The sequence below is a fragment of the Laetiporus sulphureus genome, assembly GCF_001632365.1.
Source record: "Laetiporus sulphureus 93-53 unplaced genomic scaffold LAESUscaffold_20, whole genome shotgun sequence".
Classification (NCBI taxonomy): Eukaryota; Fungi; Basidiomycota; class Agaricomycetes; order Polyporales; family Laetiporaceae; genus Laetiporus; species Laetiporus sulphureus.
In genome coordinates, this window is record NW_024468529.1 from 318,916 (window position 1) to 334,204 (window position 15,289).

Here is a 15,289-nt window from a genome sequence, read left to right on the forward strand (position 1 = left end):
GGGTGGCAGAAGCAAGAATGGACGGGCGGTGTGCTGCGAGAGAAGAAGCCAGGCTGGGCAAATGGGACAACACTATGGTACTCTTGGTATGCGGGTGTGATATAGGGGTCGGCAACAGGGTAAAACGAGACGAAGACAGGTTCAGAACATCAACAGCCAGGGCGGCGACAAGCAGAGCAGAGTAGTTGAGACACGTGCAGCTGTCGATATAAATACAGATAGAGGAAGACTAGAACAGTAGGCAGCAGTAGGGTAGGCAGGGGTCGGCGTGCTGGATGGGGACGAGCTGCGCGACGCGTGGGACACGGGGTTGCGGAATATATATACGTGCGCGCTGCGGGTCAAAGCGCGTGGAGCAGCGAGGAGATGCAGGCGACAGCAGCGGCAGCGAGAAAAAGGTGTTTGACAACGAGAGCGGGGGCTCGCTCGCTGTGGCTGGCGACGAGGAGGATGATCGAGGATGTGGGTCAGAAGGCGGACGGCCGGCGTGCGCCCGGAGTGTAATGCTACCCTGCAAACGACGCTCCCGTTCCCACGCACGGACCAACCCCGCCAAATATGGAAGCAAAGGCACAAACCTAACCTTATTCAAATCCACGTGCTCCGGCCCCTTTGCGGCGCGCCACCGCCACTTCCCCTTGGGCCTGTGCGCCCGCCCTCGTCATTGTCGCCGGCGGGGAGGCAGGTGAGACCGCTCATAGCGATGTGTGGGCCCTTTCACCACCGATTGTGGTCCCGATCAGCAGCTGAGTCCGTCCGAAGCGCGCATTCTTGCGAGGATGGTCCATTCGAATAGAGAGAATAATAGATCCAGGCAGCGCAGCAGATGCCAGAGCGGGAGGAGACAACAATAGACGAGCAAGACAGCGCAAGGCGATGAGTGCAGAAAGAGAAAGAGAGCAGCGCGCTGGAGGAGTGAAGAAGAAGAGCACGGGCACGAGCCAAGCAGCGTGAGCCCACGCGAACCAGACACTCTTCACAGTGATATTCAAAATCCCCAACCTAGCCGACCGCGCATAGGTCCTGTGCCAGGCCGAGTCGACTCGGCTTGTCGCATTCAGAAGACCGCTCATTGAAACATTAAAACCGCGGTATCCTAATTTCCATAATACAGCGTTCGTCAGGTATCGTAAAGACCATATCGTATGAACCTGGGTAAGCGACGTCAAGCGTACTGTATGCATCCAATACAATCACAAGAGAAGGATGAAAGAAAATAATATGCTGCGATGCCATAGCAGTATATATGCATCAGAGATCAATCAGATTCATGATTAATGGCGTCTGCACGATGTACATCAGTACATCAGCGTGATGTTCTCCGCATGCAAAGGAGGTCGATGCACAACTCACCACGCCATGGGCAAGCTGCCTACAAGCGATCACCACTGTGCGCAGTCTCGACACTCTCCCAGTGCACCCCTCACCCAGCCGCCTATCCTCACTGCATGCAAATTCATATGTGCCTCGACCCCCGTCAGGAGGCTGATCAAGGCCAATATCCCTATCGCGCAAAGGAACGCTTCTATAAAGCGCCGGCGGGCCCGCCTAGTCGCCTCCTGAACAGCATGCGGCGAACGAGGGTCGTAGTACGGCAGAAGATGGGTCTGTTGAGGTATCGGTGTGGGACCGTACCCTACGTGCGAAGGAACCGGTGCGGGCGAAGGCGAATTCATGGTGTTATGAGATTGTGGCGACCTCGCGCTCTGCTGAGAAGGCTCTACAAACTCGGAGTAAGGAGGAGGAGGTGATGATGGTTTTGAATGCGAAGAGGAGGAGGTCGCCTGAGTCTGAGGGGCCATGCTGAATGTTGACAGAAGCGATGAGCCTGCGGCACTTTGCCCCGTGTGCGGGGAATCGGAGGCGCCTGCTAACGTCATCAAATCAGGAGTTCAACGTTACGTTCAACAAGCGCGCATCAACACTGGTCGAAGAAACAACTTGACTACGTCTACGAAATATTGAAGTGCTTTCACGCTTGCTGCTAACATTATTATGTAACACAGAAAGTTGAGTGCTTGACTATGCTGCAAATGCGCGAAGGTTACAAGTTAACCTTCAATTCCCCAGTAGTATCCCGCCTTTGCTTCCGCGAATTATTTCACGGGTGAGCGAGAAGGTATCCGCCATCCACAATGACAGTCTGCAGAAACGCCTATCAGGACAGATGAACTCGATGACAAATGAAAAACATTTTTTTTACCTGACCGTAAATGTATTGGTTGCACGCGAGCAGTAGCGCCGCCTGCGCCATATCCTCTTCGCCTCCCGATCGTCCAGCAGGAATACCCTTCTTCTCACCGTAGGACTCATCGACCGGGATGCTCGACTTGTTCTGCTCGTTCGATCCCTCGGCTGCAAGCCACGGCATAGATGTTAGCCAGCGTTTAAATGACTTCAGCCGGCAATGTACGCACTGGTCATCTCGCTGGGGAAGATTCCTGGCGCAATTGAATTCACGCGGACTTTAACGCCAGGGCGGCGCATCTCCTGCGCGAGAAGCTGGGTCAGCTGGATCGCCGCTGCCTTGGACGTGTTGTACGCATAGTGGTGTTGCGATGTGCGCGTTACGCCAGAGATGGACGAGATATTGATGACACTGCCGGTATGTCCTCCTCCACGAGTTGTGGCAGCAGACAACAGAGGCATGAATGCGACAGTGGTGAAGAAGTATCTGGAACGTCATTCAATGAGCATACACTGACTGTATGCGCGTCATTTGCACGTACCCAATGACGTTTGTGCGGTATACGCTCTCCCACATCAATACCTCTTCATTCCAGAGCTCTTTCTGCAGTGCCTGCGCGCTCTCATCGCCCTTCTCAACCGTGCTCGTGCTTCCATCGATACCAGCGTTGTTCACCAGCACGTCCACATGCTTCTCGTGTTTCGCGATCTCTTGCGCAAGGTTCTGGATGGACGCCTTGTCCGTGATATCCGCGGTGATGGGAATGATCTTTCCCTGTGGGTGCGCAAGAGATGCGCCCCACGTCTTAGCGGCAGTCTGCAGCGTCTCCGCACGTCGTCCGGTTATGTACACGCGTGCGCCGTTGTTCGCAAATGCTTGCGCGATCATCAGGCCGATACCCGTGCCGCCTCCGGTGACGACGCAGACCCATCCCTCGACGTTGAAGAGGTTCTTTACTGAGAACCTTACGTTTCCTCCGTCCATTGTTGTTGCTGCTGCCGTTATGTGGGTTTTGGGTTCTGATAAGGGTAAATGTATGGCGAGTTGCAAGAAGTGTAGATTGCGACGAAAGCGCTGTAGCGGATGGGGATGGGAATAATCTTGCTGGTAGATGAAAGACAATGACCATGAGCACGACGGCGGAGGAGGTTTTATAGTGATGGAACTGCCCGATGCCCGCATCGCGTTCCGCTCTAAATCTGCCCAAAGTGAGCCTCAGCTAGTGCGTCATGTTGATGCAAGTTGCTTTGACCAACGTCATAGAATCGCTCATGCGAAGCCACAAATGGCATCCGGACGGTAAACGTGTTGCTTCCTACACGTGGTGTGGTTGAGACGCGTCGGTGGCTGATCAAGAAGAGAAACTGCACATTCCATTCCGGCTCATACACCTATACAGGCGGCTATCTGCATCATATTATTACTCTGAGCACGAGATGTCTGTAACCATGGAAAGGAGGAGGGAGAGACGATCATCAGGCAGGTGTGGTTGGGAGAGCCGATGTTGGACAGACATGATGTGGATGCCATGGTCAGGGGCAGAAAGAAAGTCAGTGAGCCAATGGTTACCGAGGCTAGTAGTGAGCGTTGATTTCAGCGGGAAGGCGGGTCCACCTTGTTTTGCCACACCAGAAACTGTAAAGGGAGCAGTGAGCCCGAAGGCGGTTTTCACGCGATATGGCACAACTCGGTGTAAATGAGACGCGATCACGTGATGAAATACTCGGCAAACGCGTAAATTTCCCGGCCCGACTGCTAAAACCGGCAGAGCTATTCCTTTGACCAGGTCTTCACGCTTTTAACCCACATCATGGCGCATTTAACGGCATTTCTAACGGTTCTTGTCCCAGACCGGGGCATCTTGGTCACTCGACGCGAAGAAAAATGCGACGTCGACGCATTACAGGGCTCTGCGCGGACCACAGATCCGAAATGATCTTCAGTGTGCAGACGAACAACCTCACGCACCGCTACACTTGTTGGCCTGAGGATACAGTCATAGACTGCGGGGAACACACCCTTCGAGATGATGAAAAGTGACTGCCTGAGATGCCGAAGTTCTCGCCATTTGGAGGATGGTTGTCTCCAAAAAGATTTGCCTTTGTCTCATACAGTTTACCGGATTCAAGAAGAAAGATGCGTGCGTCCAGCATGAATTGTAAGTATGCTTCATCTCGTATCAGCTTGTTCACCCTTTGGCGTTAGCGGCATCTACCCCTAATTAGAGGCACAGGAAGGTGCCGTGTCCAATTGTCAAAATTGCCATCAGGTGCATGCTAGGAGCAAGTCCGTCGGCATGCAACATTCGCACTCCTGTGAAGAGGCGTGGCCAGCTATCATCTCTGCATAACAGCCTTCAATCTTATTGTCAGCCGGACAGTCAAGGCTTTCTTCAAGGACAGAGACTCATACCGCCTTGGCGGCCGCTGATGATCACAAGACGTCGCAAACTCTAGTCAACTCCATCGCACGAATCCATAGATGGGAAGAATACATCCCGAATTGTTCGCAGGACTCGTCACGGGAGAGAAGGTTTGATTGAAACGCCGTGGAGAATGGGACACGTACGTGTTGCTCAAGCTGACGCATTCCTCCGTTCCTTCTGTCCCCCTAAACATGTCAGTCTAGTTGTAAAACAGGAAATGCCTTCATCTCGCACCGGGACGTTCCAATAGACTTCTGCCAACATTGCACAGCGTACGGTGAGGGTTTCGCCTAGTTTATGATGGTTTGCTGAGCTCACGTTTGGAAGCAGCGAATGGAATAATCAACCGCGGATGGCACCATATGAAATGAACCAGAGCCTAAGCTATGGCCGTCAAGCAAGAGGACAAGAGGAATCTCGACCTATCCGTTTGATCCCGGAGCAAAGAACAAGCCCCAAGGACACCCACAGATTTTCGAGTCTATCTACCAAGCAAGAGGATGCGCAGGCTATGGCATGCATTACAGCGGCTGACGATTATTGCGATTTGAACGATCGAGAAAACCTGGTATCGCATTCATCGGTGATGTGCAGCATGTGCTCATACAGGTCTGATCCTCTCGTTCACGCACCTGCCTGTCCAATAAAGTGTCATAGACTTTCTGTAGCCTGCTTACTTCGGGCGTTGCACAAGATATCGTTGTGGCACCGTCATTCTTCATGATGGCACGGAGCTCAGAGTAACACATCCACGTGCTCTTCGCTTAGCCACGTTTTCTGATCATACTTCCTAGGTTGTGGCGATAGCGACTCTGTCCGATATCTCCTCAACGCAGTTTGTACTCCAGCTAGCTCGTTCTTGATCGTGCAACCCTCAACACCGCCTTTGATATGTCGTTGTCTTTGGGCCGCTTGCGTGCGGAGGTAGTCTGCGGCGATGTGCCGCTTTCGGCCTACATGGTGGAATTTGAAGACAGCAACCGTACGATCGGCTGCTACATAGCCAGTGAGGCAGGAAAGGTCAGTCATGCAGCAGGCTTCAAGGTCCCGATATGAATGCCAGATCGACGAATATCGAAACTGCAGAGCTTCTCCATCAAAGTGCACAACACTTCTGAGAATATGGACGTCGCTGTTGTTTTCTTCGTCGACGGGATGCCTGTGGACACTGGATTTCTCAGGCGCGGAAAAGAGGGATCGTGCATTGGCGTCCGCACGATACATGGTAGTGTGAAGAAGTTCGTCTTTACAGAGGTAACCGTTACTGGTTTGTTATCCGATTTCATTCTTGTCAAGAGCGCAATTGTTCACTCGACCGTCCTCCAGGCGACGCCAATCTTGCAAGCCCTGATGATAGTACCGCTTGGGATCGACTGGGTTCTGTAGAAGTTCAGTTTTTCCGCGTCGAGGACTTGTCAACATTTGACAACGCCACGTTCATGACCGAGGTCGACTTGGAAAGGATTGTCCACGAACGGAGCAACAAGGCAGGAACCCATGTGGTGTCGTACGTGATCTGCTCTATGAACTATACTATTAACATACACATGGTCTACAGTCTCAGCGACGAGGTCATGCAAGTTCCAAAACCATCTCATAGTGTCCGCTGGCTGGACACGGAACCATATTCGACATTTCAATTCCAATACATGCCCACAGGTAGCAGATTTTGTGTCTCTCATGGTTTTTCGCTGTAAGTTAACAGCTATGAAGCCATCCTGCAGGAATTGGGTATAGCGCCACGATCGACTCGGCGAAGCGTGTCGGTCGCAGAAGCGCCGCAGCCCGGTCCTTCTAATACTCAACGTTCTTCATCGGGCGAAGCAAGCTCGCGCCCTGCAAAAGTTGATAAAGGCAAGGGACGCGCGGTAGATCCTGTCCCCAACCAACCTCCCAAGAACGAGTCGCGTGCAGCCTCTTCTCAGGGCGACGATGTCGGATCAGGTTCGAATACCGGAAGCACATCGTTTCGGTGGAAACAAGCTAACAGGCTGCCTGTCTCAGATATATATGATATTTACGACATCCCTTTGGACGATGCGGGCGCGTTCGAATACTATGGTTTCAAGGTATGAATTTATTTGGGCAGGCTATGGCGGCGACTGAGAAATAGCACAGCTATTACGTAAAACCGCACGAAAGCGTCGTATGGACTCAGAGAAGATACGAGATATTAACGAGAGGGTCCAGCTGATAGAAGCGCTAATGTATCTCAACGGCTTGATGGAGCTGAGCGACAACTGATAGGCAATGTCACTGGAGGGGCGCTTTAGATACATGTCGCAAGATGTGAGTATGACATTCTCACATCTGGGTACCAGCACTAATAGGAAAGCCGCTCTCATTCCTCAGTAGTCCGAATGTATACACGAGCACGCATTCGCCCTGTGAGAGAAGCCCCAGCGATCGACAAGTCAGAAGTGGCAGTTCTGTACACTGACAGTGAATTCTCTCCATGTCCGTTGACTCTGTGTACAATATCAAGTTTTCTCTCGTCTCCATCTAGAACATTGAGATCACAACAAATTCAGCTTGCGGCAGATGGAATTGTCAAGCGATTGACGACAGCAGATACTAAACTAAACAACACCAGCGCGCCTACTCCACAACCTCCTCCTCGATCTGCTCAATGACCTCGTCCATCCATACCTCAATCTCCTCTTTCGATTCCTCACCATGCTCCTCGCTCTCTCCCTCAACCTTCTTCCCACGACGTGTGCGTTCTTCTGCGATCTCCTCCTTGACCCGATCGCGCCAGGCATTCCATTCGTCCACAAGGCGTTTACGTTGTGCAATGAGCTCGGCGCTGACGTTGCTCTCTTCCGCAGCATCTTCTTCTTCGAAGGCGCGGCTGTACTCCTTGAGAGTCCGGCGAATGTGCCTTTGCTGCTCCTTGGTAAGAAGCGTGCGCGGTCGCGGACGCCATAGGAATTGCTTGAAGCGATCGAGGATGTGCTTCTCGAGCTCCTGGCCGCGGAAATCCCAGATGGCATAACCGTTCTCGAGCTGATCACAATGAACGAACCATAGAGCATTAAAATCAGGAGGTGGTCGTGCGAAACATACTACTTACCGTATGCCTCCAGGCACTTGCACTCGTGGCCAGATAGCGGCCGCTAGGATCCCATTCAGCGTCGGTCACGGCATAGTGGTCCGCCGTGCCTAGATGCTGAATGCCGCTGCCCCATTCTTCCTTCGAAGGTCCCTCCCTACGACCGATGTCTTCGGAGGTGAAATCAAGATCCCAGAACTCCAGCTCCGACTTCGTCGAAGAGCCAATTGTCGCAAGGACGACGTGACGCCCTCGCGGCGACCAACGAACAGTGTTGCTAGTTCGGCCTGGCAATGTCCCTAATAAAGTCCGCTCAACGACTGCAGCGTCAATTTCCGATTGAGCGAACTTACGAAGCAGCTTAAAGTCACCCTTCCCGCGCACGAGCTGATAGAAGCTGACGTCGGTTTTGATAGCGCTGCCGGGTGCAGGGTTGGAGAGATTCGGATCGCTACTTGAAATGATCGCGAAACGATCCCCCTTCGGCTCCCAAGAGAAGTCGGTGACAGGATCTGATCCACCCAACGTAAACATGGAAATGAGCATATGGAGGAAGCCGACGACAGCCTACCCTTGAGCTCAACGACTTCCACAGGGAAGTCCTTTTCGCGCACGCAGAAAATCTCAAGGTTGCAGTACATGGACTTCTTCGTCTTGGTGTGGCGATCTACCTTGACGCAGAGGAAGTCACCTTGGTTTTGCCAGTGGAGCTTGCACTGCGGTAACTCTTAGCTAGCCAGCTGACCTACGCTATTGAGAATCTTACCTCAGAGACACTGAACAGATTCTTCTGCCGAGGAGAGGTGCGGCTCGGGAAGTTCATCAGAGTGACGCGTGCGGGCTGGTTAGCAACCTCGGGTGTCCAGTATGCGAGCATGTTCTCTCTGGGCTTCTTAGTAGTCTTGCCCTGGGCCTCCGCCTCCGCGTCCTCGCGGTCCTTTTCCCCCTGTGGGCACCACTCAAAGTCAACTACGCCCTCGATCTTGATACTCTTCTTTCCTTCGAGGCCCATGCTTGGCAGTTCATACACGCTGATTTGTTGGCCTGGTGTGACTCGGGCAACATACTTGTCATCCGCGCTCCACTTGAGAGTAGGCCATTGCAGCTGCTTCTTGACATCTTCACCTTCTGAATAGACTGTCGGGAATGTGCGGAGGAGATCACCGGTCTTGACGTCCCACACAGCGACGTTGTTGCCTTCATCCTCGGGAGAGAAGTACTGTGGGCCCTGTTGCGCACCTTCAGGAACCATGATCGGATCGTGCGACCATGTGACCATATATTGCTCGTTGGGAGAAAAGTCGATGAGCTTCACCATCGGATGCGCGAATCGATGCTGCTTCCCCCATGAAGTGCCGCCCCAGAGTTGTATACCCTGACGATGAAGAGTTGCGAGGTATGTGCCAAGAGGTGACCATGAGACATAGAGATCTGTCCAGTTCTGCAAATTACAACTTAACCTCTGGCGCGAGGAAAGTATGCGATCCGATGATACGTACATTTCGGCTGAAAGCAACCTCACATTGTGAGGGCTTGCCCTGCCAATGAATCTCAACCTCATCATCGCGGTAGGTAGCATATTGATCTCTGCCATAAGGATCACCCAACCAAGCACGAAGATGCTCCTGTCCACAGGTCAGCCAATGACTGATAATCTATTTGAGAAAAGAAGGATCGACCTTGGGCTTGTACTCCTCGGGCTCCGGCTCGACATACGTTTCGTCCAGGTTAGCATAGCGCTCGATATCGGTGAATCGGTTGACCAGGAAGGTGTGTCTAGCATCGAACGGATGCCCGTGCATGGCATTCATCGCAAAAGCGGCATCGTTCGCATTTTTGAACTCGATGAAGACATATCTTGTTGAGGATCAGAGAGCGCACACTCAATGCCAGTCTCAACGGCGACATACCCCTTGCTCTTTCCAGTCGCATCATCCCATGGCACGGATATGTCATCCGGCTTGATGGGCGCGCCCTTGCGGGAAAACTCCTTCGCGATCTTCGCGAGCAGCCTCTCCAGCTTCGACTGGTCAATAACGGGGACGCCATCGACCACCAATATGTTGTCAAAACCCTCTTCGAACTGAACTTGATATCTAAAGCAATGCCTCAGGCGTCATACAAGCAGCCGATGCAACAAACTTACTTTGCCTCAATGTCGGAGTAGTCAACATCCTCGTCGTCCTCGGCGTGGACGCCGTTCACGCCGTTTGGTGCCATGATATCTCTTTCGTCCAGCCTCTTGCTCGCAGACAACAGAGCCACAGAAGAAGTCAGCAGTGTTTAAGTGGGGATGAGAGCAAGTACGCGACGAAGCACCGACTAATGATCGAGCAGAGATTTCTTTCGGTGTGATCATGCATCTGTCACACCGTGACTCAAGTCGGGCCACCTGTCACATCTCCAATTCAGTACTTACTCTTAGTCGACCGTGCAAGTGGCAAGGAGAGACAGTGAGCAATCCATTTGGTTAGTTTGTGTACTTTATGTACATAACCCATCCGCATTTATGCGGGAAATAGCACGACATGTCATGACAACAGAAAACCGGGCAACTAGACGAAACAAAACAACAGAGTATATCGAACAGAGTAATGACAAATTTTCGCTGCGTAAAGGTGAACACAGTATGATATGATGCAGAACGAATGCATATTCAACAGACCCCGCGTGCGACGATAGAGACGATGACAGTGGGGTGAGCCTGTGAGCCATGCGAATCGACAGCGCGTAACAAACGTGAGCGGCGGAACCGTTCGTTCTTAAAACCCAAGAGACGGGTAGATTGACGATATGGGACAAAACGTCGAAGACACGGTATCGGAGGACAAAGCCATGATAAGACCGGAGTAAAGATGACGAGAGAATACGTAGACAATGAAGAGGACGTAAGTTTCGTGAGATTCACTCAAGGCGAGGAGGGCAAGGTGTGCACCGCGTCTCCTCCTTTCCACATGGCTGGGCTGTTGAGTTCAAGGCTAGCGAGAGTGCCATTGAGGTCGTGGATGGGATCCTGTTCCTGTTCGTGTGCGCCGTACTGATCATGCGAGCCCCTCCTGGATACATCGGCTCTTGGGATCGGAGTCTCCTGACGAGATGACGCACGACTCTGCTGGAAAGGCAAATGCGAAGACGACACGACCTCCCCAAGCATGGAATTGAACCGTTGCGATACACTCGGGGGACGGATCGTCTGTAACCCCGCGGGAGAAGCCTTGCCGCCTGTCGCGTATTTCTCGTCCGAGGCAGGGTTGTACCACGGCGGGTATCCTTTGGGAACGTTACCAAACACCTGCCCTTGACCAGAAGCCGTCTGGTCTAGCATTTTCAGACCATCTCCAAGGTAGTTCGGATCCGGAGAAAACGGAGAGAACGATGATGTAGGCGGCGGAAGGCGTTGACCTGCAGTGCAATTGATTGAATTCAACCCGTTCGCACGATCACCGTTCATTTCTGGCAAGGCAGCCGTATGGCTCTCGTTATCTCCACCGTTGCCTAGGGAGACGTTGCCGTTCAACAAATTCGTGAGTCCGAACTTCTGCAACAACTGGAGAGCCTGCTCCGGCGTCATCGACGTCGTGTTCTGCGCTGCAGACACTTGCGCTTGGTACTGAGCCTGGAAAGCGGCCGCCTGGGCTGCTTGGGCAGCAGCTTGAGCCGCCTTGTCTACAGAACAAAGTCAGCAATGAGATGGGAGCTACAATGCTGAAGTCGTACATTGACTACGACCCCAGCTGAGTCTGATTCTACTGCCACCGATAGGGAAGCCCTGCATCTTCTCGATAGCCCTCTCCGCGTCCGGTTTACGCACAAACTGCACGAAGCCGCAATGCTTCCCAACCGGCACCTTGACCTATATAACATTTAGTGAAAAGTGTGCTATGCTAACCATATTCAAACCTACATAGTGAATATCGCCAAAGGGTGCGAAGAATGTCCTCAAGGTCTCCTCGGAGATCAAAGGTGACAGGCCTCCAACGAACACCGTAGTGTTATATGGATCAGATGAAGTGAGCTGTTCTCCGTTAGGTCCAATCAGATTGGAAAGTATCGCGCGCGCCTGGGCGTGGTGCTTCCAAGATTCCTCCGGGATGTTATACTTCTGTGCAATCGCCGCCTCCTGACTTGACAATGCGAATGGTACGGAGACCGATGGGGCGCCGCTACTGTTCACAGGTCCGGGAGACGCGGTAGAGGCAGCGCCGGCGTACTGCGCAGCCTTGATTGCATCATCGGAGGTCGTAGAAGCCAGGGTCGACGACGACGAGGCCGTACTAGAGCCTGAACTGAGAGAGGGCGCAGAAAGTGACGAGTTTGATGTAGAGTTCGACACAGTGTTACCGTTCGACGACGCTCCAGCCGGACCGGCAAGGGGTGCGGAAACACTCTTCGTCTGGTTTCCACTGGGCAGAGTTAGTGCGATCGTCATTTGGCTTTGTTGATCCGGAAGCACTGGTGAAGACGATGACACAACCGGGAATGGCATTTGTGAAAAGTCCAGGCCATTCATCCCAGGCGGCGGCTTGAATTTGGCAGTCGCGGGAGAGATTCGCACTGCATCAATGTTGTCATAAATGAGCCATTCCGGGAAGGACGATCGACGTACTCGGACGGGACAAGCAATAGAGGCCATGCATCTCAATTAGGGCCCGCTGTTGATCCGCTTCATCTGTGAATCTGATTGGGCAGACAAAGCATTAATCCCATCATATTTCACAACGACAGCCGAGACAGATACGCGCCTAACGAAACCGTATCCTCGCGACACGCCTGTCACAGGATCCAACATAATCTTGGCGCTCTTGCAACTCAGGAATGGACGTATGAAGCGCGGCTCTCTGTCGTTGCGCAGACCAAGCACAGGGTTGCGGAAAACCGCAACAAGGTCAGAATTCGACACCTCCGGCGCAAGGTCGCCGACAAAGATGCTGTACTCTTTGGGGTACTGCGGGTTCTGACCGCTGGGGATCATAACCGTCTGCCCAGGCAATACGGGAGGGGCGGGCGCCGTTGGTATGGACGAGGCCCAGTTGAGCGTGAACGGTTTGTTAGAGTTCGGCATGATCATGGACGCGCCGTTCCCGTTGTTGATTTGCGAGAGCACTGACGTCGCGTGGGCCTGAGTAGGGAAAGTCAGGAAGCAATACCCCGGGTTGTTCGCCTGTTGGCCGGTGATCGGGTCCGGCGCAGGACGAGGCACCTTGATATTGACGGGGTCCCAACCCATAAGGTTGCAGACCTGCTTCGCGTATTCTTCGTCCATCCAAGGCTCAAGATCGCTCCACCACAGCGTGCAGCGGGAAGAGGATGTGCCGTTAGTTGGGGAGGGAATAGAAGGAGGTGGGGGTTGCGCGTGAGGTACCTGAACTGGCGAGCTCGACTGCTGCTGCAGGTGACGGTGGCCGATGTAGAAACCGCGCGAGTCTCGCAAGTCCCGCTCGTTGAAAGCGGGTGGAGGAGGGAGCACAGAGGAACTGTAGAGTTCGGTAACGGAGGGAGCGCGAGGAGGAGAAGGACTGTGGTGGTGGTGGACAAAGGACGAGAGTGGCGGTTGAAGTTGTGGAACCGCGCTGCCACTGTCCTGTTTGTTGGCCGTCGGCGTGGCCGAGAGCGGCGCCGGCTTGATGCTCCAGCTGTCACCGTCCCTGCCAGCGGGCAGTGAGTTGTACAGGCGGGGAGAGAAGCCGTTAGCATTCTGTGTGCTCGACGTCAACGTGCGGCGATCGACGGCCAGAGGCGGGGTGGAATAAAAGCTGTGTGCGAGCAAGTCTCGACGAACAAAGTCGGGCGGCGAGATGCTGTGTCGGACGCGCAAGGATGGGCCAGAGCCGTGGCCAATGTACTGGCCATATCCACGGCCGTCGAAAGGGGGCTGCTCGTATTCGTAGAGATGTGCATCGGGTCGTGACATGTCAAAGAGGAGGCGTGAAGATCGAAAGAGATCGGAAAGGCGAGGTTTTTCGACAGATTGTTGTGCAGATTTTCTGCCGCTTTGCTACGTCAAGGGGGTGAGGAATCGACAGCAAGAAAAGGACACAATGCACTGAGAGAGAAAAAGCAGAAGAGCTATGCGCAAACGACCAGTTGGCGACAAACGGAGAGAGCGAGTTGGAAAGAGAGAAAGGCTAGGGATTTCGACAGCGATGCAACACGACAAAAGACGACCCGAGGGTCGGATGTAAACTAAGGAGGATTCTCCAAGTCGGTGGGGGAACCACGTCGGATAGAGGAGAGAGAGACAGGCGATTGCGGGCAGGATAGAGGCTGCGGAGTGTGGATTCCGGGGGGCGGAGTTTGTTATTGGCTGCCATCAGCGTGTCGGAGACTCGCTGCCTCGAACCAGGAGGAGCTGCCGCAGGCCCCTAGGCGGACGGCCGGGCGCTACGGGCCCTTTGCACGCCGGTTTCTCGCGGCTCAGGCTAGCTACTTCGGCGCATTGTCTGTTGAGGACCGTCGCCGTCGTGTCACTGATTGCCTTCGCGAAAGAAGCTGGCGACGTCAGATTGGCGCTCCTTCGATAAAATCTACTGTGTGCGTCTGTGGGTCCACACGTCCTGTATTCTATCGGCGACGCGCTGCTCCCATTTTAGGGACACAATGGCGCATCGTCGCTGCTCTCCGTACTCAGCCCAGCGTCGGTAACACGACGCCAAAACAATCCATGCGCCGGGTAATAGGCCTGCCCGCATCAGATTTCGCCGACCGGCTGTACCGTAAGTATTGTTGTCAAAAGCACTTGTGCATGGCAACAACATCGAAGATACGCGTGCTCGAAGATACCGCACCGTACGCGAACAGACCACACTTTTTACATAACAGAAATTCAGCATAAGTATGTAAGATCCATCGCGCCGGAAGGTCCTTCATTGGCTTCATTAGGAAAACACAAATTGAGTTGTGACTCGAGACCTGCTTTTTGACTTGTTCTTGCTGGTATTGGCTTGTACCCACCAACCCGGAAAAAAAAAAGTTCAAAACAAGAAGGTCCTCAGACTTTCTCGAACTTACTGTCTTTTTTGGTGACGGCAAGCTGATAAAAGTGTCCTTAGCCGGATTTGAGTTTTCCTGATGTTCTGCGATGAAGGCCTCTGCATGCAGGCTACACAGAGGCCTTGAGCTAGGGCTGCTGGATCACTCAAGATGTCTGTACACGCTTATCGATGGGCACCGGTATGAACCGGAAACTACACAGCTCGACGCAACAGTGATCGTGCCGCACCTCTTCCAGCACTGATCATGCAGACCATCAGGGGCTGCAGTATCGATCAGGCTTGATAGGGTGCATAAGGCCCGAGGATCGATATTGAAATATTGAAGGACTGTAATCTTCAGTAGGCCTGGGCTTAGTTGTCATAGCTGCAAAGAAAACGTCACAGGAAGTCGTGCATAAGATAACTGCAGCGGCGAAGCCCCCGTGCTGACAAAGTGATCCTTGTGGAAAGGCACCTCCAGGCACGTCACCCGGATGCTATAAGCTCGATGGTATTCTTTGACTTCTTGATGACATCGGTCTTGGATTAGTGAACTTGTTCTAGCCTAGTCTCGTCAGAGTTCCGACAATACCACGAGCGCCAAATAGATGGATTAGAATATGCATCGTAGACAGATATCCGCTGCAAACCAG

The 15,289-nt window shown here is 53.1% G+C and overlaps 6 protein-coding genes across 6 annotated transcripts; 1 reads left to right on the top strand and 5 right to left on the bottom strand.

Moving 5' to 3' along the window:
• Positions 1-1,382: 1,382 nt before the first annotated feature.
• On the bottom strand, positions 1,383-1,802 carry LAESUDRAFT_653366 (uncharacterized protein; the record flags this gene model as incomplete). Its single annotated transcript, XM_040904414.1, has 1 exon — positions 1,383-1,802. The coding sequence occupies one exon, from the start codon at positions 1,800-1,802 to the stop codon at positions 1,383-1,385; it is 420 nt and encodes a 139-aa protein (XP_040764261.1).
• A 299-nt stretch (positions 1,803-2,101) lies between these two features.
• Positions 2,102-3,172, bottom strand: LAESUDRAFT_653472 (NAD(P)-binding protein; the record flags this gene model as incomplete). Its single annotated transcript, XM_040904424.1, has 4 exons — positions 2,102-2,143; positions 2,204-2,355; positions 2,418-2,674; positions 2,730-3,172. The coding sequence occupies 4 exons, from the start codon at positions 3,170-3,172 to the stop codon at positions 2,102-2,104; spliced, it is 894 nt and encodes a 297-aa protein (XP_040764262.1).
• A 2,101-nt stretch (positions 3,173-5,273) lies between these two features.
• Positions 5,274-7,133, top strand: LAESUDRAFT_750018 (uncharacterized protein). The gene is made up of 9 exons (XM_040911591.1): positions 5,274-5,353; positions 5,408-5,633; positions 5,700-5,880; positions 5,940-6,120; positions 6,172-6,272; positions 6,327-6,557; positions 6,618-6,682; positions 6,732-6,902; positions 6,966-7,133. Exons 2-8 carry the CDS (start codon positions 5,505-5,507, stop codon positions 6,855-6,857), a joined length of 1,014 nt encoding a protein of 337 aa, XP_040764263.1. The 5' UTR covers positions 5,274-5,353; positions 5,408-5,504; the 3' UTR covers positions 6,858-6,902; positions 6,966-7,133.
• Positions 7,134-7,147: 14 nt separating this feature from the next.
• Positions 7,148-9,885, bottom strand: LAESUDRAFT_743373 (translation initiation factor eIF-3b; the record flags this gene model as incomplete). The annotated part of the gene is made up of 9 exons (XM_040911256.1): positions 7,148-7,619; positions 7,687-7,964; positions 8,019-8,177; positions 8,237-8,381; positions 8,432-9,106; positions 9,165-9,290; positions 9,345-9,522; positions 9,576-9,761; positions 9,812-9,885. The coding sequence occupies 9 exons, from the start codon at positions 9,883-9,885 to the stop codon at positions 7,212-7,214; spliced, it is 2,229 nt and encodes a 742-aa protein (XP_040764264.1). The 3' UTR covers positions 7,148-7,211.
• Positions 9,886-10,045: 160 nt separating this feature from the next.
• LAESUDRAFT_181862 (uncharacterized protein) lies at positions 10,046-10,476 on the bottom strand. Its single transcript, XM_040901479.1, has one exon. The coding sequence runs from the start codon at positions 10,378-10,380 to the stop codon at positions 10,150-10,152; it is 231 nt and encodes a 76-aa protein (XP_040764265.1). The 5' UTR covers positions 10,381-10,476; the 3' UTR covers positions 10,046-10,149.
• LAESUDRAFT_812784 (uncharacterized protein) lies at positions 10,105-13,922 on the bottom strand. The gene is made up of 5 exons (XM_040914434.1): positions 12,408-13,922; positions 12,272-12,342; positions 11,570-12,219; positions 11,383-11,518; positions 10,105-11,331 (listed from the first exon to the last, which is right to left on the bottom strand). Exons 1-5 carry the CDS (start codon positions 13,574-13,576, stop codon positions 10,574-10,576), a joined length of 2,784 nt encoding a protein of 927 aa, XP_040764266.1. The 5' UTR covers positions 13,577-13,922; the 3' UTR covers positions 10,105-10,573.
• Between the last annotated feature and the right edge of the window lie 1,367 nt (positions 13,923-15,289).

What these genes read in the sequence shown, in the direction of transcription:
- LAESUDRAFT_181862 (XM_040901479.1), bottom strand. Translation starts at nt 10,380, where the DNA reads ATGGCTCACAGGCTCACCCCACTGTCATCGTCTCTATCGTCGCACGCG.
- LAESUDRAFT_750018 (XM_040911591.1), top strand. Translation starts at nt 5,505, where the DNA reads ATGTCGTTGTCTTTGGGCCGCTTGCGTGCGGAGGTAGTCTGCGGCGAT. An exon ending in TACAGAGGTAACCGTTACTG is followed by an intron (nt 5,881 to 5,939) that starts GTTTGTTATCCG and finishes ACCGTCCTCCAG; the next exon opens with GCGACGCCAATCTTGCAAGC. An exon ending in ATTCCAATACATGCCCACAG is followed by an intron (nt 6,273 to 6,326) that starts GTAGCAGATTTT and finishes ACAGCTATGAAG; the next exon opens with CCATCCTGCAGGAATTGGGT.
- LAESUDRAFT_812784 (XM_040914434.1), bottom strand. Translation starts at nt 13,576, where the DNA reads ATGTCACGACCCGATGCACATCTCTACGAATACGAGCAGCCCCCTTTC. An exon ending in CGAGGATACGGTTTCGTTAG is followed by an intron (nt 12,343 to 12,407) that starts GCGCGTATCTGT and finishes CTGCCCAATCAG; the next exon opens with ATTCACAGATGAAGCGGATC. An exon ending in CAGCTGGGGTCGTAGTCAAT is followed by an intron (nt 11,332 to 11,382) that starts GTACGACTTCAG and finishes TTTGTTCTGTAG; the next exon opens with ACAAGGCGGCTCAAGCTGCT.